Source organism: Heloderma suspectum, chromosome 5, assembly GCF_057233095.1.
Source record: "Heloderma suspectum isolate Gila_16-S chromosome 5, 16-S_ref, whole genome shotgun sequence".
Lineage (NCBI taxonomy): Eukaryota > Metazoa > Chordata > Lepidosauria > Squamata > Helodermatidae > Heloderma > Heloderma suspectum.
In genome coordinates, this window is record NC_139462.1 from 86348500 (window position 1) to 86373241 (window position 24742).

A 24742-nucleotide genomic window follows, 5' to 3' on the forward strand; every position below is an offset into this window, starting at 1 on the left:
ATGTACATGCACATCACGGGTCACTCTGCATTTGTTGCATGACTTTCAGCTATCTGACAAAGCTTTCATCTGTCTGCAATCTTTCAGTTTGCTCTGTATACAAATGTTCAGTATTCAAAGCATTTGAATACCCAAGTTGCACCATTTTGTATTGTACTGATTTTACAGTATAATTTGAGCTATACAATTTGAGCTTTTAAGAAATAAATGGTTATTCCAATAACAAAATGTATGTTTTTCTGCATCTTTTATATGTTTGACACAGGGACCTGAACCTCTGTCATTTTAAAATTGCATGTCTAAACATTGGTTTAACAGTTGGATGCTGAATGTCATAACAAACACTTTTTAAAGCTTTCCAGACCTGCGCAAAAGGTCTGGGAAATGTCTTGTGTAGAGGGAAAAACAGGAATGGAATCTGAATGGTGTTTCTTTCCTTTATTTTTTCAACATTTTTTCTCATGATGATGCAGCCATTAAACTTCAGTAGAAGCAAACTTATCCATGCTCTTGAAAAACCAAGTAGCTGCATGGTCATTTGAAAATATGACATATATCACCAGGGTTTTGTTTGTTTTTAAGAAGCAGAGAATTGTAATCCTTTCTCTGTAACAAGTTTGGTAGCAGACAAATAATTTGTGCTGTTCTGTGACTACAATATAAGTGATCCAAATAGGTATCCATGCCCAGTCCTGGGTTTGTCATGAGAGGCCATGTGACCTGAGGCATATAGATCTTTAGGATAGGCTGTTATAGATGTCTAGACTGTACCATTTCAGACTGCAGGTGGAGAAATCACTTGATTCAGGATCATGTTGTGCACTTGGTGTGACAATGGTCTTTTCCCCACCCCTCACCTCTTGCTGTGCTGGTCACAATGTCACATTGGGCCAAATGTGGGCATGGAGATATGCCCAGGTTGCAGCAGCAGCTCCATGGAACTGCAACCTTTAAGATCAAATAAGAATATTTTCAGCAGTTTCAGCTTTGAGCTTCTAGTATGTTCTAGATGAATTTTCAGACCTTGTTCTGTGTGGCTATTAGAAGTTCTTTTAATATCTAGTAGCTTGATATCTAGTATTTTAAATGTTAGTGGTTATTTTGTCTTGTATGGTTTTTGATCAGATAGTTATTTAAAATGTTGCTATCTATCTCGCCTGAACTCTTGGGATAGGATAGTTTAGCCACTGAAAAAAGATACATTACTTGGGATGGATATATATATATATATATATATATGGATATATATATATATATGAAAAATCTTTTAGTAGTTAATGAAAATAATTTTCATGGTTTTTAAACTTAGTTGAAAGTTGAGAATCTGTTCTCCAATTACAAAATTACTCATGTTTTAAAATTTATAGAAAGGCGTTAATTCTTCATAATGCTATACTAGTTTTAATAAGAATTGGGTAGGCTGATATTATGTAGTGATCATTTGGGAATTATCACAAGATGAGATTGTATTTTGATGGATTTGGGGAACATTTGACAGCTATAGCCACTTGTGTGCTAAGCTTAAAGTGCTGTGATATTTTAGTTGTTCATCAGCTGTCCTATTTAAGAAAGGAAGAATGGCTTGGCTTATTTCTCCCCCTATCAAAGTTGAGCAAATACAAATTTGTACTGTTGCCATTTATGTGTTTTTTTGTTTGTCTGTTGCTGAGACACTGCCGTGTCTGTTGAATGCTCTTACGCAGTATTGTATGAGGGGTGACGTGACTGGTGCATATGCGGTGGGATGAGGTGAACTAGCATAGGACATGAATGAGTTGATCAGCTGCATCGTTGGCACTCTATATGCACATACACACTGAGAGACATGCATATATATCACACTGACATGAGCTAACAGCAAACTATTACAACTACAAAGACAATATTAATGTGGAATTAAATGTGTACAAATAAAGGGTGGAATTTAACTTTTCCCTCCATTGACAGAATACTTCCAACAGCGATATGAGGAGGGGTGCAAATTTCAGCTATTCCCCCTTCTCCTGTAGCCCTTTGTCCCCCCCCCCTCGCACTCTGCTCTGGAGGGTCCTCCAATCCTCTAGAGCAGATCTGGGGGTATAAAGGGCTTCAGGGAGGACAGGGAATAGGTGCAAACTGTGTCCCTTCCCATTCTGCTGACAGAAGCCTCTGTCATTGGAGGGAAGCTAGTTGGATACCACCCAAAGCTTATAATCCGGTACATATGTCAGAGTTTTATTGACAGTTTCGTATTCAGTGTTCCCACACTGAACCCACCATCCAAACCGTGGTTTGTTGATTGAGCAGGGTCACTAGTTAACTAGGAAATTCACCAATATATTCTGTGGTACGTGTCTGGGATATAGAGACAAATATTTCATGGAAAGTAAATTGTTTACTTTTATTTGCATATGGGCATGCTATCAACGTTCCAATGGATAACCAGCATGGATGGCATGATTCATTAATAGTGTTGATAAACATGTTAGTCTTATTGGAAAACAGATTGAAATCAGTATGATTTTTTACAGTATGAACAGAATTAAGCAAAAATTGAACCATTTGGAAGTACTGCATATGAAGGTGATTAAGACCAAAGGCACAGGGCACAAAGTTTGCAGCTGGAAGTCAGAATGTTTTGCCCATCTATATAGCATGTCATGCCTGCAGTCCATCAGTTAGTTACTTCGGAGAAGTGCTAACATCGGCCTCAGTGTAGCTACACTAATTAACTGGCATGTACCTTTTCTGTATAGTTAAAGCAGCCTTCTCCAACCTGGTGCTCTCCAGACATTTTGGACTGCAACTCCTAACAGACCCAGCCAGCATGGCCAATTGTCAGGGATGCTGACAGGATGGGGAAGGCTGTGTTAAAGATAGCTCACTGTTGCTTAAACTTGATTGTCCCATAGGTTTTGGTGTGGTCCTCCTTTTTTAATGTACGTTTCGAGTGACCTATATTTAAATAGTACAGCGATTATGATGAAGACAACCACCTCTTCCTCCTCCTCCACCACCACCACCACGCCATCAGTGTTCATGGCACTTTAAAAAGTAATACACACAAAACACCAAATTCAAAACAGGATGGCAACAGAAAGGGGAAACCACCCACCACTACTGCCCTGTGTGCTGAGCTCTTTGTCAAAGGCTGAAATCCCTCCAATCATCTGTGTGGAAGGAGGAACAAATGGTGGGTGGGATTCTATTGCAGCTGTCTGTGAGACTGCAACTTTTTCAAAAAGACGCCAGGTGTGCTCTGTGCTGGATCAGGGCCAAGGCAATCAGTCATAAACTTGTTTTGCATAGCTGTTAAAAAGTAGAACTTGCAATGTTAGTCAGCAGTTGAAGAGATGCTGACTTCAGCAATACTAACCAGGCCAATAGTACATAGAGACTTTCCTCTTTGCTTTCATCATAGTCACCCACAATGGTTCTGATCCATTCCACCAAAGAGGCAACATGCTTTCTTCGTTCACGCCGATATCAAAAGACTTATTTGTAGCTGGATCCCACATGTAGTTTCCAGTCATTTGATGGACCTCGCAGTGGCGACCTGGAAGGTGAAAGAGTTGCTTTATAGTTTCACGTGCGCAATCATATTTAGCTGTCATAAAGCTGCCTTACTGTTTTCAAAGCCCTGCAGAATAAATTCTGAAACTATCTCTTTGAGGACCAGATAAATAATTGCTCATGCTCAAATGTTGCAGATGTGGAAACTAAAGACATAAAGGTAAAAATTCAATGTGGGAGGGGGAATCTTCTGCACTGTTAGTTTGTGTTTTCCTCCAGAGGAGCTGCACAGTACTGCTGCCTCTCAAGTATGGATGAATGAAATTACTTGTACAATCCCTCCAACATCTGTTCTCATCAACCATCTAGATTGGTTATCTAGTGTTGTTATCATATAAAACAAGAAGAGAAAAGGGTGACGCTGCTGTAGCCCGTTTGAACCTCTCACTTGTCTGTCCTTCATCTGGGAACCCATGCTGTGGGCAACCCTTGTGCAAACAGAGAACACATCCAGAAGGGACTGATTGGCGCTGGATAGGAGGATGGGAGAGGCAGTGGTGTCATTGTGTAGCTGCATCCCCAATAAATTCAATCTGTCTTCTCCCACTTTCACCACTACTGAGGACAAAGGATGGCTATGGAAGGAAGTCAAGGTAAGCAGAGGAACAGCTGCTTGGTACTAGGCTCCCCCAATCCCCATCTGCACCTCCTGGTCTCTCAAGAAATTGCTTGGTATTTGGATGTGGAAGGCTCTATTGGACTCATTTCTTGGTCATCTTTGTTTATGTTCTTATTTATGACTTACTACAAAGACGAACATAAGATACAAAGAGAAGTTACAGTGGATTTATCCTGTCACTCACAGCGCAAATCTGGCTTACCACCATTCGCCATTTGAATGACAGGTGTACATTCCAGTGAGTTAAGCACTGGATCAGTTGTCAATTCTGCCTCCTAAACTGAGGGTGGGATGCTCACCTTTTTTATTTGTAAAGTGCCACATGTACATTTACCATTTCTATATGAACCTTGCTCCTTATTCCTTTTTTTTTAATGGCACCATTTTAAAAAGAGTTGCAAAACTGCTCCGGAACTGTGAGTGTGTGTGTGTGTGTGTGTGTGTATGTGTTTAACAGAGCTCAACCCTGGAAAGGAAAAGGCAAATGGATTGAAGGCTAGCCCCACTGCTCTACAATGGTAACATCTGCCTTCATCCATAATCCACAATAGAAACATCTCGCACCAATGCTTTTCTTCCCATGTGTGAGCAATCTTTAGACATTTAAGACCTTGAATCTCTTAACTGCCACAGATCTTCTGTGTATCTAATGTGCCTAATATGAGTGCCATGCAGGCCTTTGCTGTGATTAAATTGTTTGTGAAATAAAGAGCAAAGATCAGTTGTGGATGGTCAGGCAGCTGTCAGTTCAGTCTCCCTGCACTGCAAACTCAACAAGGCCGCAAGGCATGAGTTCCGATTGCAAGGCTGTTTTCACATTTTTTGAATAAGGAACTGTCTGCAATAGCTTAAATGACAAGACCAGCTCATGGAACTGTGTTCCATCACACAATAGTTTGCCACCGCCCCTCCTTCCCACAGCAGTCCTCCAACCCCGTGAAAACATTACACAGAGACTCAGGAGACCCTGCTGAATGGGATGAGCTGTTGTATGGGGGGAGGGGGATCCTAAAAAATCAGGCAAAGAGCCCTTCTGTGAGCAGAGTCCTTCTGTGAGCGGAAGGCCCCATCCTCTAGCATAAGATAGATCTTGGATCCAACCTTCTGTGATATCCTTCCTCAAAAGGTATCATCTTTTACGTAGTGATCGCTTCTCTGTGAAAAGCACCCATGGGAATGTACATCATCTCTCTATATAAGAAAATCTTACTATAGAATGACACTAAACTCCCAAGCAATAAAATATACACATAAACTCGCAATTACAAGAAAAAAGGAGTAGCAGCAGTACTAAGAAGGTATGGAGACAAAAACATAAGCCATCAAGTAGTGGAGGCTGGTAGTGCACTACTATTGTAGGAAAACCCAAGATGTATACATCACTGTGAAGGAGTCAATTTGCATGCAGAGGGAGTTGCAACATAGGCTTTATTATAACTGTTGGAATATGTTATGGAACAAATGGGTGCTTGGGACAGCAGCCACCCTAAGTAACAGTCTGAGTGTGGGGTCACCCGGAGCACAAGTGGCAGCGGGAGCACAGGGGGTGCTGATCTGATCAGGAAAGGAGGTTGAGAGCAAGAACCACGCGTTCCTTTTTATGGAGTGATGATTAAAGAGCTGACTCGTTGCTGTTAGATCTTGTTACTACAGGGTCTGTAAAACCTGAAGTATCTTACTGCTGAATGCTTTAAAAAGAGATTTGCTAGGTTTTTCTGTAACTTCTATTGGCTGAAATAAAAAAATAGGCATGCTCAACCTTCCTGGTTGAAATCACTACTAGGATGGGAGGTTTTAAGCTACACTAGCAGTTTGGATCTGTCTTTGCAAATCCTATTGGCTTGGAGCTTCAGAGAAAAAAAGCTCCAGGAGCCTTTTTTACTGCCATCTTCTGCTTGGAGTCTATATTGCAACACACCCATTTTGCTGCTGCCCCCTACTAGAGCAGGATATATTGCAATGCACCCAATTTGCTGATGCTCACACTGGAACAGAGTATATTGCAACACTCAGATTTTGCATCTTTGTGGAATGCAAGTGATCCCTACCCATCAACTGCATCTTTCATTTAACTGAGTTAGGCTAAAGGACATAGGCTTTCATTAGCACATCAGACACCTTGAGTACCATTTTCTTGGGAGAAAGGCAGGTCATAAATCAGTAAATAACTTTACACCCTGGGAGGAGCTGAGAAGTGTTGGACTTGATGATATCTTTCTGGTTTTATCCATGTTGCTAATCTCTTGTTGATGTACTGTTGTTTGTTAATTTGAATAAATTCTGGTTTTGCCCATATCTTGGATGTGTTTATGTGTGTGTGTGTGGGGGGGGGGGACTGCTACAGAGACATCCAAATTGGGGTTCCAGATATTCCTGGATAGGGAGTCAAGCCAGGACGTAATATAAAAGAAGGTGAATAACTCCTAGATGCTGTATCCAGTCCTGGGTGCTGACCCAGAGGTTACAGTACTACTTCTTACCTCTTCCCACAAAATGTCCTGGAATGGAACAAGTACAGTTTTGCTAATCTTGTTGCAACAAACATGTTACATAGCTAGCCTCTCCATGGAGGCCGTTTTACAACTGTATTACTACTGCTGTGAGAAGACATTAATCCACAAACCCCACAAACCAGGAGCTCCGAGGAAGAATTAAACTGTTCTGGGAAAAGTATTTCCCGGCTATTTAAGGACCCCTTTTAGCAACAGGGCAAAAGGCACATTCTTTTAGGACTTAGTAGATGTCAGATTCTACTAAGATTCTATCTGCTGTGAAAAGAATGTTTTTGTGTGATGGCAAAACCAAAGAGGAGATAGAAACCAAAAATATGGTAGTTTAAATACACTCCTAAAAGTCTGCCAACAAATTTATTTGTCCCCAAACTAATGTCAGCCACTATCTTTTTATTGCAGTTTGCCTACTTTCATGCAGCAATCTCTTCCCTACTGGTAATTTTGTGTAAACAAAAAGCTATGCAGTGGATGAAATTAAAAACTGCACAAGCAAATTACTATGCAAAACAATGAATGTTGCCATAATTACTGGCTATTTATAACCTCCCCTGCTGCATTTAACCACCCGTTGTTGTGGCTCAGTGTATATGTAGAGAGACAGAGGGAGCATAGTAAGAGAATAAACCAATATAATAACACCACTTGATAGTTATGTTCCTTTTTTCAGTTTTCAAAGCATTTTACACACATTATCTCAATCCTTACAACAACCCTGTCAGGTAGGTTACTATCATTATCCCTAAATAAAATATAGTATTTGTTTGTTCTTCTCATTGTGAAAGCTGCTTTGAAGTGTGGAAAGGCAGTTGTTTTTTAAAGCAACAAAGTAAACGTGGGATGGCTGAGGCAATAGTAATTTGCCTGAGCCTCTGGGTGACTTTTGGCTGAGGTGGGATTTGAACTTGCAACTTACTTCATAGCTCACACTCTAACCACTATATTTCCCCAGCTCCATCTATAGATTTTTAGCCTTCAGGAGTACTTGTGCAGCTCACTCTGTGTGACTGCAGAGCTAGCTGTTGTTTTGTCATATCATACACTGACGCGAGTGACGTACTTCTGTATCTTCAGATGATATGCCCCCTAAGTATAAGTTTTAGGCCTACTATAGCTTTCCTGTATTGGACACAAGATTATTCTCAGCAGCTGGGCCAAGGAATTTACATACTATGCTTTCTTTAGAGGCCTTTACCACAAGGGTGCTCAAGAGACATTTGAGAAGAATAAATTCATGGTGTGATGGACTTCATTCATTCAGCACTGTGCAAGGCAGAGAGAACGTTAATCTTTCCAGTCTTAAGCAGCTGTTTAGAATTAAAAAGGCAGCATGCAACTATGAGGAAAATGTGGAAGTCAGTAGGCCTGAAGGAGAGTAAAAGAGGAGGGGGCTTTGCTTTGTAAAGAGTGTGGTGGATTAGTTACTAATCCAGTCATGATTTCTTAGAGTACCAGCTGCCCAAGTTGTGTGAATATCAGATTTTATGTTTCCAATATTCATACTTTCTTTTTTGTGTTGGGTGGAGCTGAGGGGAGCTTGAATATATTCCATGTGACATATTTTCAGGTGGAAGGGGGAATTTATTGAGACTGCCTCGTGCTGAATCTGTAGATGCTGAAGCCCTGTTAAGGCATTCAAAAAAGGGTTAAAAACAATGATTAAGGAGAAACCCATCCCTCTCCCTCATCGCGTTTGTTGCTCTGTACTCATGAAGGGCAACTGTCTGAAGAGGGGAGTCTCCTGTATCCGTGGGGGCTCTCCGTGCAAGCCAGGGAGAGAGGTGGGGCTGGAACACTCCTTCTCTTCACACATTGCTTTTAATCTTTGTTTGAACGCTTAGGTTTAAGAATAACTTCCATCTATTGTGCTAATCTGCCAAAGTAGTAGAGTTCTGACCTTGGCATACCCCAAGCGAGAGCTGGAATCACCATTATTGGGTGTTGCCTGAGGGTAGTATCCTATTGTGTTCATGCACTCACAGGACCAACCACTCATGCAACAGGGCTTTGGCACTTCTAACAAAGAGACTTCCCCCCTCATCCCCATTTCTCTTTCCCTTTACTTGGTCCTCAAAATAAATATAGTTCTTTGCATCATCCTGTACCTTGGTGCATTGGAAGTGGAATTGCAGTCTAAGGCACCCAGGTAGCCTATCTAAATTCTCAGATTTCTGTGTGGTTGCTTTGCCAATCTCTCTCTCTCTCTCTCTCTCTCTCTCTCTCTCTCTCTCTCTCTAAGAACCTGGCCCTTGTTACTGCCACATTATTGGCAGAAAGGTTCACATTTTCAGTCCATTACAATTTGTTCATATGGACTGACTCTTGGAATACTTCCTCTTTTAATGTGGTGCCCTACATTGTAAGGCTTCATAATATCTGAGAAATAAAGAATAATGAACTACTTTGTGGAAAGAAGACCTCAGGTATATGGGGTTGTATCCAATGTTAGTCCTGCTTTACTGAAATGAGTAGGACATAAATTAGACTACCACTGGATACAACACATAGTGATCAAGTTGCTACAGTTGATCTGGTCTTCTGTCAACAGTTAACAAACCTTTCTGCCATTCACCCAAGCTTTCATGACAACTTTATTTAGAATCTAAACCATCTGTAAAAAAAGAAGACCACATTTCCACTGGAGCATTTCATCACCACATATCCTATCCAGCTTCAGCATCAACAGCCTCTCCTTTCTCTTAGAAAAGTACTTTTTCACACATCTCCCTGCTGTTGTAACCTTCCTGATTCCACTTCATTGCCACTGACAAGCCTCACATGCCAGGGAGTTCCCATCTTCAAGCATCAGTCAACCTAGATGAAATGCAGTGTAGGTTAAAGAGCTGTTGACCCCTTCTAGAAAACAGAGAAAACTACTTCCATATTACTTTCTGTTTAGTGCTTCAGGTCTCTAGATGCTTGCCCCAAAGAACCTGTTTTTAAAAGTTCATTTGTTCTTTCTTTATCTGAAATGATAATCTTCTGTGGCAGTGAAGGGATGGTGGGGCGGGGGAAATGGACTATAAAGATTAAAAAAACAGGACTGGAACACTGGATGAAGAAATGATGCTATATTTGCAAGATATTATTGCAAACTTTAGCACATCTGTGAATCTGAATGTTTATGATTCAGGATGGTACATACATAGGTACCTTTCCAGGAGTGTTGCCAGTGAGTATATAGTCTTAAGGCCTATCATCACTAGAGGCTTATATCAACTTAAATGTCATCATTTCCACCAAAGAATCCTGCAAATCGTAGTTTGTCCAGGGTATTAAAACATTAAATACATTAAAATACAATAAAAACATATTACAGAAAAAATTAAAAACAGCACCCAATCCAGCAGACCCATTTACAGGCCAAAGGCCTTCTTGAGAAAAGCAGTCTTTGCCTGCCAGCAGAGAGGAAGCAAACCTAGCCTTCCTTGTGAGACAGTTCCACAGCCTGGGAGCAACCACCAAAAAGGCCCTTTCTCAGGTTGCCACCAACACGCCTCTGAAGGTGGTGGTCTGGAAAAAGGGCCTCTCTAGATTCCTACCCACCAGGTGTTTTCATCCAATAGTATATCAAAATCCAACCTAACTTCCCTCATTAAAAGGTGGCAGTGTTTGTGAGCATTACAGCAAGACGTGCTGTTCATGCAACACTCTGACTCACACTCCATGGTTGAATGTAGGTTGTTGTTGAACTGTGGGTTAGAGTGTTCTCTGAACCCAGGACATTTTCCACAGGGTTGCTTGTTAACCATGCAGTGTGGCTTGTTAACCACCCAGAACAACCCAGCAACAAACCATGAGTTCTCAAGGTGTCTTGTTCAAGAAATTGTAGCACCAGTCAATTAATCTGAAATGCTAAATGCTTCTGATATGCAAAGGATCGATTCACCATAGCAAGTGCCAGAAAGAAAAGAACGGCTGTGTAGTGTGCCTTGTTGCTACTTGAGCATTTGCTAAGGCAAGCACCAGTGCTGGTAGCTCCTTTGCAAGAACTGTGGGCGAAGGCATTGCTTTTTTGTGTTTTATTAATTCAATCTATCAAGAGCTATGCTAAGTATGACAACCATAGTCCTTCAAAGGTGGTTCAAGGAAGTGTATTTAATTTATGCAATGTGACATTGCAAAGAAAGAGATGTGCAATAGGGCGGGTCTGGTTGATTCACCTTCATTTAGCAGGCACTCCTTTGTAATGTTTATGATGCATTAATTCCAAGGTCCTAGAGTACCCCAACAGACAACAAGATGTGACTGGGCAGGCAAGTGTATTTTGTTGGTGTGTATGCACCGATCTCAGGCAAAGCAGAGATGGGATGTGAATGATTCTTTACAGATAAAGGCTGCCTTTACACTAAAGGAAAACCCCACAGTCTTCCCGTTCTGGAGCCTTTCCATGTTTATCGCGGGCTCCCAGACAGCAGCCATGTGATTGCTGAGACGGGAAGCCTTTAATTTTCAAGGTTCCATAGAACTCAATGAAACAGTGCCATCTAGTGGCTGTTTTAATAGCGTAACAATCCGACTTTTAAAGATGGTTCATTAGTTCTGGAACTTTTTGAAGCAAAATAACCAGGAAATACCTTTGGATGTGCCCTGGAGGTTAATGACGTCATGAAAAGGACCCACAAAGTTCCGTGAGTGAACAATCTCAATAGGATAAAAACTCCATGTCAAGGGACCTAAAGGAGCAGGTGGGGGAGATGGGAAGCCCCATGTACCTCACTGCACTCAGTAGTTTTAAGCAGTTTTCTCCTTGCCCAGCTTACTTCGCATATCAAAACCAAACTGGTGGGAAACGACTTTAAAAATAAAAAAGACAGCAAAGTAAGATGGGAGAAATGGGTAGGTTTTGTTTCCCGCCCTGGTATTCTCCTTTTCATGTAATACTAGATCCCCACCAACCCCTTGATATGTGACAGGGCAGGCGCACGCACAGCTGCCAGGATGAGGGATGTGCAAATCAGGAAAACTCAAGTTGAGGTTCCCCGAATTCCACCTCAAAGCTTGCCCCAACTTGTATCCCTATCGGATTGCGAGCTTTTAAAATTATTATTCACATGAAAGTTTGTGCGTACTTCAGCGCACATTTTCCAAATGCATTTCGAAATGGATGCATTTTTGAAAAGTACACATTTTTTCTGATTGATTTTGTGTACATTTTTCAATTGTACACATTTTTTCATGTGTATTTTTCAAATGTATGTGTTTTTGAATGCACTTTTCTTTGGTCTGTAAATTGCATTGAAAGCTCGAAAACGTACAGAAAATAGGAAATTGCATTCGAGTCCAGGAAGCGAGAACTGGGTAAATTCTGATCTAAAATGTACTGAAATGAATTTTTCAGACATCGCTAGCCAGGAGGATACATCCAAATTTGGGCCTGAGCATCCCACAGTTCTCTGAGTAGTTGCAGGCTATCTCAGGTTTTATACTAGACTAGGAAGATAAGGTGCAGTCAGTCTGGAAAGAATTACTTCCAGGGCCATGTTTCCATGACAACGGAAGGGTGAAGCAAATGAAGGAATATTGTTTTTTTCATGGAATCGGCAGGGCTCCACGAAGGACTGCACTGCACCATTATAAGTCGCTGACAGAAACATACTTCCAGGTGGGGTGGGGGGATTAGAAGTGAACATCATCAGACTGGCAGGGGCTGCTCAACCAATAAGAGAGGCTCCCCCCTCCAAGCTCTACTCGCCTTTCTCCTGCCCCCCTGGTTAGGCAATGATGGAAAGGATTGAAGCTGGCATTAATTACTCCTAAAAGCCTTGAACCAAACAGCAGAGATACAAAGCTTTGGAAATAGCACTCCACAGCCATTAGGGAAGTTACTATGCCTTTTACCAGATGAATACATTATGTACCCTGGGTGTACTTAGTATTTTTGGCTTAATGGCAATCTCAGCAAATTTGGGAACAAACCTCATTGACTGCAACAGGAGTTACTTCTGAGTAGACTTTCCAGACCTATGCCCAATTCCGCCCCTTTTCCCCCCTTTCCCTCTAAATACCAGGCTTCTGTATTAGCAGGCACCCCTGAATAAATGTGCTGTCACGTGATAGCAAACTTTCAGGAACAAGCCTAATTGACTACAACAGGAGTTAGCAAGACTCGCTGAACTAATGCACTGTCGTGTGATAGCACAAATACATGTTAGTGCTATTTCGCGATTGAGTGATACAGTGATAGCGAGATATTGACATAGGGGGTATGCATACTTATGGAAGAAATGCACAATAGTGTTATAATGAGATAGTGAGAGATGGGGGATAGAGGTGCTGCTGGAGTACTGGGCCTTTTTTCACTGTCGAGTGATAGCGATGCCTTCTAAATGCACAACTGAGGATTCTGCAGTAACTACCTCTAGAACTGTGATCTGGCAAGGAACTTTATATATGCACACCTCACTTCATGGATCTTTTAGTAGTGTAAGCCTTAGCTCCTGACAGAGTAACAGCTTTAAATGTCCAACATAGATACAGTTGGTGGCTGGTGAATGGGGAGTGCTTACTTCTGGTTTGTGACATAGTGCTAAAGTACTGTTTTGGTTTAATCCTTCTTTTTTTTTTTTAAGAACTCTGGTGGCCAGCAGGGAAATGGTGGAAACATCAGGAAAATGCACGTGGGAAAACATTGGGGAAACACCCCTTGACTGGAGTCACTTTGAAAGGCACATATCTGGGCAGGGCTAACACACTGGAGTAAATGTGGCAGGTTGGTGTACACCACAACAGAAGCGCAGACAAGCCGAATTAAGGAAAAGAATCGGACTATAAGTAGTCTCAGGAAATCATTTTTTTCCGTGATAAGCTCTGGGGTGGCAGCTGGATGGCCACGACATCAGGTATCCCTAACAACTTCCACACGCAGCCAGTTCGGAGTAAATCAGTCTTGGAAACAGGCCCCAGGTTAGCATGTTACATTTCACTCCCCAGTACATTTAGCCTGATCAAGCCTATAGAAATAAATTTAAATAAAATAATCAAGCTTCAATGCCTGATATTTCTGAAGTACTGAAGGATTCAGCAGCTTGATGCCCAAATGTGAAGGAGCTCTACAATGTCACCCACCAAAGTGTTGTCTTCGGTTTAAGCTATATTGTATGATTTTAGCCTGAACTTTGAATGACCTTGAGTTTGAAGGATGTACCCTGTGTTGACATTTTTGTGGCTTGGCTCCTTCCTCTGTTTTTATTACTGGGGCTGGGGGAGGGTGTTACAGCTGTTGCACAACCAGTCCTTTGTTAGACAGATAGCTGGTTAATGGTCCAGGCTGGATGGTTGTTGTTTTTTCATCAATGATTGCTCATGATTAGGAGATGGTCTTCTGAAAACTGGGGATCTCTCTGGGCACGTTCCCACAGGACAAGATGCTACCATTTCCCTGTGGGGCTTCTTGCTGTGGTGGCTGCCATTTTGAATATTCAAGGCATGGCCAGGGTGCCGTAGCTTGTCATTATGTGCAAACATAGCGAGGATGGGTTGTTGGGGTGCTTGACAAGCCATCCAGAACCCATAGGTTGTTTTAGGGCTGTGGGTGGCTTGTCAGGCAACCCAACAGCCCACCCTCACTGGGTTCACATGTACCTACAAGCTATGGCATGCCCCCACCATGGCTCAAATATTCAAAATGGCATCTGCCACAACAAGAAGCCCCAGGGGACATTCCTCTATGGTGGCTTCTCATTAAGTGCAAACCAGGTCTTTGTCTCTTTGAATGAGACATTAATCAGAGCCTGTAGAAAATGAAACCCTTCCAGCTAAGGAGTAGGGCAGATATGTGTGACAAACAGTGGCTGGCAGTTTGGAAAAGACAGGGAAGACATAGCAACAGAACTGAGATTTTCTAGTAGTGCTGGCTTCAGGTTTGGGGGTGGGTGGCCAAGATGTCCTTAGTGGATCCTTCACCTCCTTGCTACTCCTTGGACACTCTCACTCTGTCCATTCACTTGCCCTTTCTACCCAGTCTGCATAACTGCCCAGAGAGACAGAAAGAGTGCAAAGGCAAGTGGAGGATGTTACTCTGTCTTCTCACTCCTGTTTTTGTTTGTTGGTTTGTTACATTCTACCGCCCAATAGCAGGAGCTCTCTGTCTGCATATTCAGTGAGGGTAGATAAACAAGCAGTGTTGCCAGATAGCCTCCATTTTGTGTCTGCTTCTTTCTAGTCTACTTATAGTTGCTAAGCAAGTGAAGGACTTGCATCTAAAAACAAAGATGCTTGACTGCTAGGACTGACCGCCATCCTTTATTGACATGAAAAGGGCAGTTTCCTAACCCTAAGTACCCTGGGCTATGGAACTCTTGGAGTCACAAAAACCAGTCTCCCTATCTATCTATCTATCTATCTATCATCTAAAATTATTTCTAGGACACCTTTAAGGGTGGAACCCTCTCAAGGCAGTGTACAAGATAAAAACCACACAAGTGGGTAACTTCCATCTAGCACCAAACACCCATCCAGTGTCTATTTGCCCCTCTTTTCAAAAAGTAGTTTTGGCAACTCCGCCCCTTTTGTACCTCCAGAAAACTCTTTTCCACAGAACTTAACATGCTTAAAGTTACTTTTTCCCTAGTCTGTCATTGTTCCTGAGGGGCTTATGCCTCGAACAAGGAAAATGGGTTTTGACGTGTGTGGAGATGTATGACCCAAACAAGTGTAGCAATAGCAATGACAGGAAGGAGGGAGCACAAGAAGGAAGAAGATTCTGAGAGTTGGCAGTGGACCCTGGCAGGTGCCCATTGGTGCCAAACCCTGATGCCAGCCCTGGTTTCTCGAACTGGGGTGCAGCCTTGGGGGTTGCCCAAATATATCTCTGGGACTATGCCTTGTGAAGTGCCTGTTTGGCTCCACTTGCTCTGCTTATAAATTTGTAAGTAAAGCATATATTACAAGGACATGTTCCAGTGCTCTCGCATACAAAGTAACTTACAACTGGTGGTGCCGCTCCTAGAACTTCCCACTACTTAGGGGTGTAGGGCATGCAAAACAATATAAACAAAGGGTAAAGGTTTTTACCCAGTTCCCAGATTATGAGTTGTTGGGTCATATCAAATTTGCACAACGTAAATCTTTTGAAGTAATCTTTGGAGGCAGAATATTACAGGGGATGTTTTGTGCATGAACAGTCCGTACTGGAGTCTCTTTTTAAGGCACATTTTGCCCTGTTATGTACCACACATGCTTCTCACAATATGAGTCTCATTTTGAGGAAGGGATGGGGACAACAGCCTGGATGAAGGGCACTGTGAAGTGACTGTCCAAACAAAAGACGCTTCAGTAAAGTTAATAAAGTGCTGACTTTTACACAAAGAAACTCAGATGTAGAGCACTACAGGACAAGCAATACTGCACCAGCTATTCAGTATATTTTCTGGTACAAAGCATATAAAAACATGTGGTTGAAGTACTAGTGTGAATTAGCCTTGGGTCTGCTGTTATCGAGGCTGTTTTCTCATTTTATGACTATATTCCACTGTTGAAACAAGATTGAACTAATCTGTCCATGATCATAGCAGAGTTCATTGTACCTGCTCTCTAAGTGGTTCCTGTAGTTGTGATGTCCCTTTTCCTAACCAAACAGAGTTCTGATTTCCAGTACAATGGATAAAAACTGTTTAAGTTTTTAGTGTCGTAAAGCCGCCTTGAGTCCCAGTATTGGGGAAAAGGTGGGATGATGATGATGATTTCCTTACCCCCACCCCCAAACTGAGAAGCAAAACTTAAAGCAAAGGGAAACCACTTAATGAGCAAAAGGAGAAAGAGAAAAGAATTCAGCTGGCTTTTGTTTTCATATTGCTGTAAATTACTAGTAGTACTCATTGGTCTATAAATCCCAGGCACTGAATAGAACAATGGGGTTGTAGGGAGATGCTAGATAAATTTAAATAGTGACAGTATTTGTTTTAGTCCAAAAAATTTTGAGCTGAGTTATGACATTAACAGATTCAGTTTCTCTTAAAAGAGCAAGAAAATTGCTTGTTGTTAAGCTGGGCTTGGGAAAGGAAATGTAAGTGTTTCATAATTTGAGCCTAAAAACCAAGACCCATACATTCAGGTTGTTAGGAGTAGTATTGTCTTATTTCCAGTTGCAAGAATAGCTTCATAAATGACAGCGCAAGTATGAAAATTCATTACAAATCAGAGAGCTGTAACATTATGGGCTAGATAAGGGATGGACAGACTTCAGGCTTGTGGGAGCTACTTGGTTTTTGCACCAGAGCCTCAAGATTAAAAAACTGGAGCCTGGTGCAAAAGACCTAAACTCTGAAGTACAGAACTGTGATCCCACGAATTTGAGTACCAAAACTGAACGGAGCTCACAGTCCTTCCACACAAAAATCCACTCGGCATTATCCCACTGTTCTTCCTCACCAGAAGATCTACAAGTAGATCCAGATTTGCCCACCATTGGACTAGATAATTTGTCTGATACAGATTTTCCAGTAATTCCTCTGAAATTAACCGTATATAAGCAAGACCTGGAGCTGACTGTGGCTCATATCATGAGCTGCTTCTTGCACAATTTTGGCTTAAATTGAAGAACGTAGGGAAAACCACTAAACCATTCAGGTATGACCTAAATCATATCCCTTATGCATATACAGTGGAGGTGAGGAATAGATTTCAGGGATTAGACCTGATAGAGTGCCTGAGGAACTATGGATGGAATTCTGTAACATTGTTCAGGAGGCAGCAACTAAATCCATCCCAAAGAAAAAGAAATGCAAGAAAGCAAAGTGGCGGTTTAGAAGTAGCTGAGGAAAGGGGGGTGAAAAGCAAGGGAGAAAGGGGAAGATATATCCAACTAAATGCAGAGTTCCAGAGAATAGCAAGGAGAGACAAGAAGGCCTTCTTAAATGAACAATGCAAAGAAATCGAGGAAAACAAGAGAATGGGAAAAACTAGAGATCTTTTAAAAAAAATTGGAGATATCAAGGGAACGTTTTGTGCAAAGATGGGCATGATAAAGGACAAAGAAGGCAGGGACCTAACAGAAGCAGATGAGATTAAGTAGAGGTGGAAAGAATACACAGAAGAACTATACAGGAAAGATCTGAATGTCCCTGATAACCATGATAGTGCGTCACTGAACTTGAGCCGGACATCCTAGAGAGTGAAGTCAAGTGGGCCTTAGGAAGCATTACTAACAACAAAGCTAGCGGAGATGACAATATTCCAGCTGAGCTACTTAAAATCCTAAAAGATGATGCTGTTAAAGTGCTGCACTCAATATGCCAACTAATTTGGAACACTCAACAGTGGCCACAAGACTGGAAAAGGTCAGTTGACATTCCAGTTCCAAAGAAGGGCAATGCCAAAGAGTGTTCAAACTACTGTACAATTGCGCTCATTTCACATGCCAGCAAGGTTATGCTCAAAATCCTACAAACTAGGCTTCGACAGTATGTGAACGGAGAACTACCGGAAGTACAAGCTGAGTTTCAAAGAGGCAGAGGAACTAGAGATCAAATCACCAACATTCGCTGGATCATGGAGGAAGCAAGAGATTTCCAGAAAAAAATCTATTTCTGCTTCATTGACTATGCTAAAGCCTTTGATTGTGTGGATCACAACAAACTGTGGCAAATTCTTAAAGAGATGGGAGTACCAGACCACCTTACCTGTCTCCTGAGAAACCTGTACGAGGGTCAAGAAGCAACAGTAAGAACCGGACATGGAACAACTGATTGGTTCAAAATTGGGAAAGGAGTACGACAAGGCTGTATATTGTCACCCTGCTTATTTAATGTATATGCCGAGTACATCATGAGAAACGCCGGGTTGGATGAAGGTCGGAATTAAGATTGCCGGGGGAATTATCAACAACCTCAGATATGCAGACGATGCCACCCTAAGGCAGAAAGCGAAGAGGATCTCAAGAGCCTCTTGTTGAGGGTGAAAGAGGAGAGTGCAAAAGCTGGTTTGAAACTCAACATTAAAAAAACTATGATCATGGCATCTGGCCCCATCACTTCCTGGCATATAGAAGGGGAAGAAATGGAAGCAGTGACAGATTTTACTTTCTTGGGCTCCAGGATCACCACAGACGGTGACTGTAGCCATGAAATTAAAAGACGCTTGCTCCTTGGGAGGGAAGCTATGGCAAACCTAGACAGCATAGTAAGAAGCAGAGACATCACCTTGCTGACAAAGGTCCGTCTAATCAAAGCTATGGTTTTCCCAGTAGTAATGTATGGCTGTGAGAGCTGGACTATAAGGAAGGCTGAGCGCCGAAGAATTGATGCTTTCGAACTGTGGTGCTGGAGAAGACTCTTACGAGTCCCCTGGACTGCAAGGAGGTCCAATCAGTCCATCCTAAAGGAAATCAACCCTGAGTGCTCCTTGGAAGGACAGATACTGAAGCTGAAGCTCAAATATTTTGGCCACCTAATGCGAAGAGAAAAGTCACTGGAAAAGACCCTGATGCTGGGAAAAATTGATGGCAAAAGGAGAAGGGGACGGCAGAGGATGAGATGGCTAGATAGCATCAGCGATGCAATGAATATGAACTTGAGCACCCTCCGGGAGAGAGTGGAGGATAGGAAGGCCTGGCGTGCTATGGTCCATGGGGTCACGAAGAGTCGGACACAACTTAACGACTGAACAACAACATCAGGACTCTGGAGTTGACTTTTGAAAGGTTGAAGAAGACTCTGAGATAGGTAACTTCTTTCCATAACACTGCAGTCATGAGAGAGCTTTCTGTCATTATTTCTCCTGCCCCATTCCTCTCTTGATCCTTTCCCCCGTGCTGTCCCCAGCAGCTGATGTGGGGCAAAAGAAATGTTTTACAAAGGGACTAGAAAAGCCCCATGTGGGAGAAATCAGGGTTCCATGTAGGTTAGAGGGAATGGGTGGGGGTGGAGCATAGCAGGCAGGCAGGCAGGCAGCAAAGCTCCCCTTCCATCTTCATGCCTCTTCAACCCTGGTAAGTTAGCACTTTGCTCTCCTATTTCTCATTCTTTGACAAGGTCCGTCTTTGATGGGGCTCCTTTTGTTATTTTAAGATCTTGGTCTGTGACCATTGTAGGTGGATTTTGGTGGATTTAGACGAGCTATTTTGCAAACACACCTCAGCCTCCCCCACTTGGATCCCATTTTCTATTGTAGTTTTTATTTTGGTTGTTTCCTTGAGGATCACAGATGAAGTGTTTTCACGTATGTGTACCTCTTTCAGCCCCTTGGGAAAAGGGATTTTCCCTTCCACCCTGTCCCCCAACAAGCACACATTTGTGGCCTTGTTCCCCAGCCTCACTAATTTCTCTTCTGTGAAATGGGTGTTCTGTGTAGTAGCCAATGAGAGATCAAAGGTGTGTTTTGGTGCTGGACGCTCAGACAAGCTATTTTCCTCCTGACTGAAAGTCTTCTTCCTCCAAAGCTGCTATTTTTGCCCTGCAGGGGAGAATATACAGGTTCTCTTATTTTGGGGTGGGGGCAGGATTTAGGTTGGGAAAACTCAGCATGAGGGGAGGGAAATTACCACACACACATACACACACACACTCCCAGCACCAGGGCACCATATGATACAGATTTTCCCATGGGTTCTTTTAATCTTTTTTTAAAAGCTGCAAGGGAAGATCTTGTTTAGGCCTCAGCCTCACTAGTCTGTTGTCAGTTAGGTAGATGTGCAACAATCCACTAAAATGGTAACACCCTGAGAGATTAGGGCCTATCCTCTGTTATAGTGTGCCATAAACACTGAACAAGAATGAACAAGATGGCCCTTATCTAAGATGCCCGCGTGACTCAAGCAGTAATATTGCCATGAGTTTACTGGATTTCTGTGAACAGGACTATCATTGTAGATTACCTTTATAATGGGGTTGGCACCGCGGTGCACCACAGGGATTGGGAAAGCCATGGGAGAGGGGCGGCGGTGTAGGGAAGACAGTGCAGAGATCAGGGAAGGAACTGCAGAGCTGGAGAAAGGCAGCATGGGAATCAGGGAAGCCACTAGGTGCTAGGGAGAACGGTGCTGGGGGGTGGGGGGGTGGGGAAGACATAAAACTACTGTTGTGCAACCACTGGGAGAGCAACACCAACCCTTGTAATTTTTCTGCTAGCATAACGCCAGATATAACTAGAACACCTAGCACAAGCAACACTTTGTTGTAATACTCTGTGCAGCACCTTGTGCAATAACTTGCAGAACAGCTTTTGTAGTGCTTTCCGCAGTGTTCTGTGAAAAAAATTGTAGAACAGCTGGTGCAATGCATTGTACAACAGCTTGTGCAACACCTTATGAACAGCTAGCACAATGGCTTGCACAAAGACTTGTACAAAACTTGTCCAACAGCTTGTGCAAATGGAATCAAAGTATTGGATCTGACACTTGCGCAAGGATAAACTTGGGTTTCCGCAATTGGTAGAAGCTTTGTGCTAATGGAATGACACTATTCGATTCAACTTTTAGGAGCACAATTTATGTGTGCCCAAGCATTATATTAATTGGCAGTGTTCTCCTAGAGTACTATATAGTCCTCTGTATGATACACCACCACCAGCAATCGCTACTCAGCATTCAGAAACAATTAAAGCTGGAGTCCTATGGGCAGCTACTTGGAAGAAAGTTTATTTCAATAAAGTGGGGACTTGCTTCCATGTAAACATCCATAAGCTTGGCTGCATGCACATCACAAACGTTCAATGGAGAGCCACATTTCGACCTGGATGGATGAATTGCTGTTGCAGGAAGGTGGGGAATGCAGAAAGGGATGAGTACGACAGTAGCACAGCCTAGTAAATCTCACACATAAAACTGAAGAGGCAACGTATCCATTTGTCTTGTGCAAAAACAGCTTTCCTGGCATGCATATGTATGTTAGCCTCTTTCTCTCTCACCTTGCATTGTAGGTGGAAGGGCAGTATTGTGCATGGTGCCCTCCAGATGTTTTTGACTACAACTCCCATCAGTGCCAGCCACCATGACCAATGGTCAGGGGTTGTGGAAGTTGTAGTCCAAAACATCTGGAGGGCACCAGGTTACCCACCCCTGTCCTGGGGCATGGCTTTGCTTAGAGTTCCAGCTTTACACAGGGTAGCCAATGGAAGATAGGCTCCATCTGTCTTTTTAAGGCCTGTTGCCCTACCTCCCATCATAGTTCTGAGACACTGGGCACATTTGCATGACACGCTAACCCATGATGGGTGACTAGCCATGCACTGGCGGTTGTTTTGTGAACAACCCCCAGTGCATGGTTGGTGCACTCAACAGATGACTGGGTGCACCACCCACAGTGCAATGGTTGTTCCCCCACTTCTCCCTCAGTCTTTCAGCCGGCTCCACCTGGCATCCCAGGGGACTTGGCGGCAGAACCCATATTTTCTCCTGCCAGGTCCCCCATTGCGACTGTGGTCAGAGCCCTTTAAAAAAAAATTTCCCAGCCCTGTTTTTGAGCAAAAACAGGGCCAGGAAAATCTTTTATGTACTTCCCTGTGCCCAGGGAACATGCACTCATGTCTCCCTATTTTTTAATGTTTTTTTCCTTCAGTTTATCACTGCTGTACACTTACTTGCGCAACAGCAGGTTAACGAAGAAACCCAGCTTGCCCTGACTGGAGCCCTGCATGTTGCACTTAGCAAACATACAGGGTTGCAGTTGAGGATAGGCTGCATCTAGTCCCCTGCATCCATTTTTCAGGGTGCCCCACATGCAGTTCCCCTTCTCCCTCAAGATTGCTGAAGCCACTTCTGTTGTCACAGCTGTCAAAATAAAAGTGGTGAGAGCGATCTTCAGGATTAAGTGGGGTGGGCATCTAGTTTCATATGAAGCAGTGGGGAGGCTGGCACAGGTAGAGGCGGGCTAGGTGGGGGACCACTCTAAGGGTGTAGTCCAGCCTTAAAAACATGGGTGTCCCATTGGGAAGTGGGTAATTTAAAACATCCCCCCCCCATCAAGGTTCACACGACATGCTAACCAACCATGGGTTGTTTCAGACAACAACCCACTGTGGGTTAGTGTGTTGTGCGGACTTAGACAATGTGGCACTTTTCATCATTGCAGGGTAGGGATGATTGATTCTCCATGAGACTGTCACCCTCAGCTCATCCCAAGAAATGGAGAGGTGTACATGTTGGAATTCAATAATAACAACTAGGAATGTATTAAACTGTGGCAGTTCCTTTATGTTTGATAAAGTTGTGGCCTTTAGTTTATACAAAATGTTCGTCTTGCCTTTCAGTTCCAGGATCAGTGTGCAGTTTCTGGACACATTTTCCCTTATTTATATTCCTTTTCTCTTCTTGTGCATTCCTGCTGTGTAACTGAATCAAGAAGGAAATGTGAACTTTGGAAACACTACAGAAGTTCCAGTCCACAAACTGCTGACCCTGAAGGACTCCTGTTGAAGTGAATAGGACTTTTCCAGGGTAAGTAATCTAAGTGGCCAGCCGATGTGGTTAGCTGCCAATCATAAAGCCTATTGTACCATCACAGAATACAATATACATACCAGAGCACCAGCACAAAGCCACAAACCATGATGTGATGCTGGTTTTACAAAGCGTTTTGTTATGCAAGTGCCACATGCATTGATGTTGGCACAAATGCTTAGAATCAGGTTGTAAAACATTTATGGTGCAATCCTATGCATGGCTGGCTGGGGAATATAGGGAGCTGTCGGACTTTTTCCTGTCTAAACATGCATAGGATTGTGCCCTTAAGGTATTCTAGAGAATTATATAAATGGCAGTTTACCAAGGGTGAAAAAATCTTGTCGTAGCATATATTGGAATGTTCGTGCCTGCAACAACATTATTTACTACTAATATGTATTACACAAATAGAAATAATATCCTGCCCATTCATATGAAAACTGGTCAGGACAACAATTGCAGACATTGCTGAGAAAATGGAAAACAATTATACATCAAATATACTACAATATATAGAACAGGCTCCTGTTTCCCATCAGATGTTTAGGGGAACCCATAGTCCCATGGGATTTCATGCAGAGAGAGCAAAGTCAGCTCTCTGCCTCCTTTTCAGATCCAGTTCCAGCACAGACTGTTAAACACACACACTTAGCTTGCTTCTGTTGTTCTCTCCCCAGACTCAGTTTGCACAGTCCTTGGAGTGGGGGGCTAATCACCATAACAGTAGGGAATCTGCCAGGCTAAACATGTCCAACTAGTTTGACCCATTCTAACCATCTCTTTTCACAACCAGACTCACAGAGTTGGGGGATCCTTGAGAGATCATTCAGGCTATCCCCAAACCCAGAACAGTACCTTAGATGCTGCCCAGGTTTACAGCAAAAGGCATTATTTACTGTACAAACAAGGCATGGAAGCATTTGTATTCTCCTATGTGACAGGTCACAAAAAGGAAAAGAAAATAATTACAACCTTATCTAATGTGACTTTTAATTTTTAGTTGGAATGTTTCAGATCATGAAGTATTTTTTAAAACTGTCCCGAAACTTGTATGTACATTTTCAGCAGTGAGCCAAATATGTCTTAATCAGTGACTGAAAGGTGTGGAAGAACACTCAGCAGAATCTAATGTTCCAATGATGGGATATGCACCAGCTGAGAAAAGTATTCTGTCTTCAAGAATCATTTAGGGCTCAATCCTATTGGGAGAGGTGGCCGCTTCTGAACTCGGAAGTGACTGCCTATCCAGTGCAGGCAGAAGCATGGAGGGGATTGTCCCCTCCACGCTTCAGCCACCCTGCATTTGTGGCTAGACAGCCGCTTTCAGCTGTCTAGCTGAGGGAAGGCAGAGCAGGGGAAGAGGCTCCTGGACGACACATAGGATGTGTTGTACCGGCACTTGCCTTCCCTGCCCCGGAACGCCCCCTGGAACACCCTGTTTTCACTGCTCTGCAGTTCTCTTCCAAGCGCCGAGCACGGGGCCATTCCGAGCTGCCTGTGAGGCAGCACAGGAAGGGGGGAAGGTCGGTTCTCAGGGAACCGACCTCAGAGCGCGGACTCCGAGGTCAGCTCCCGGAAACCGACGTATCCTATGGCTGACTGGCGGCCATAGGATTGCTCCCTAAGGATGCAATCCTATGCATGTTTAGACAGAGAAAAGGCTTACAACTCCTTGTAGGCTTT

The 24742-nt window shown here is 43.0% G+C and overlaps 1 protein-coding gene across 1 annotated transcript in view; it reads right to left on the bottom strand.

Annotated features, from left to right (window-relative positions):
- The window catches only part of ENPP6 (ectonucleotide pyrophosphatase/phosphodiesterase 6), a 55043-nt gene that overhangs the window by 29377 nt on the left and 924 nt on the right, over positions 1 to 24742 (bottom strand). The window contains exon 2 of the mRNA XM_084860300.1: positions 3356 to 3535. Within this exon, the coding sequence (XP_084716426.1) occupies positions 3356 to 3535 (180 nt within the window). The remainder of the gene's footprint in view (positions 1 to 3355; positions 3536 to 24742) is intronic.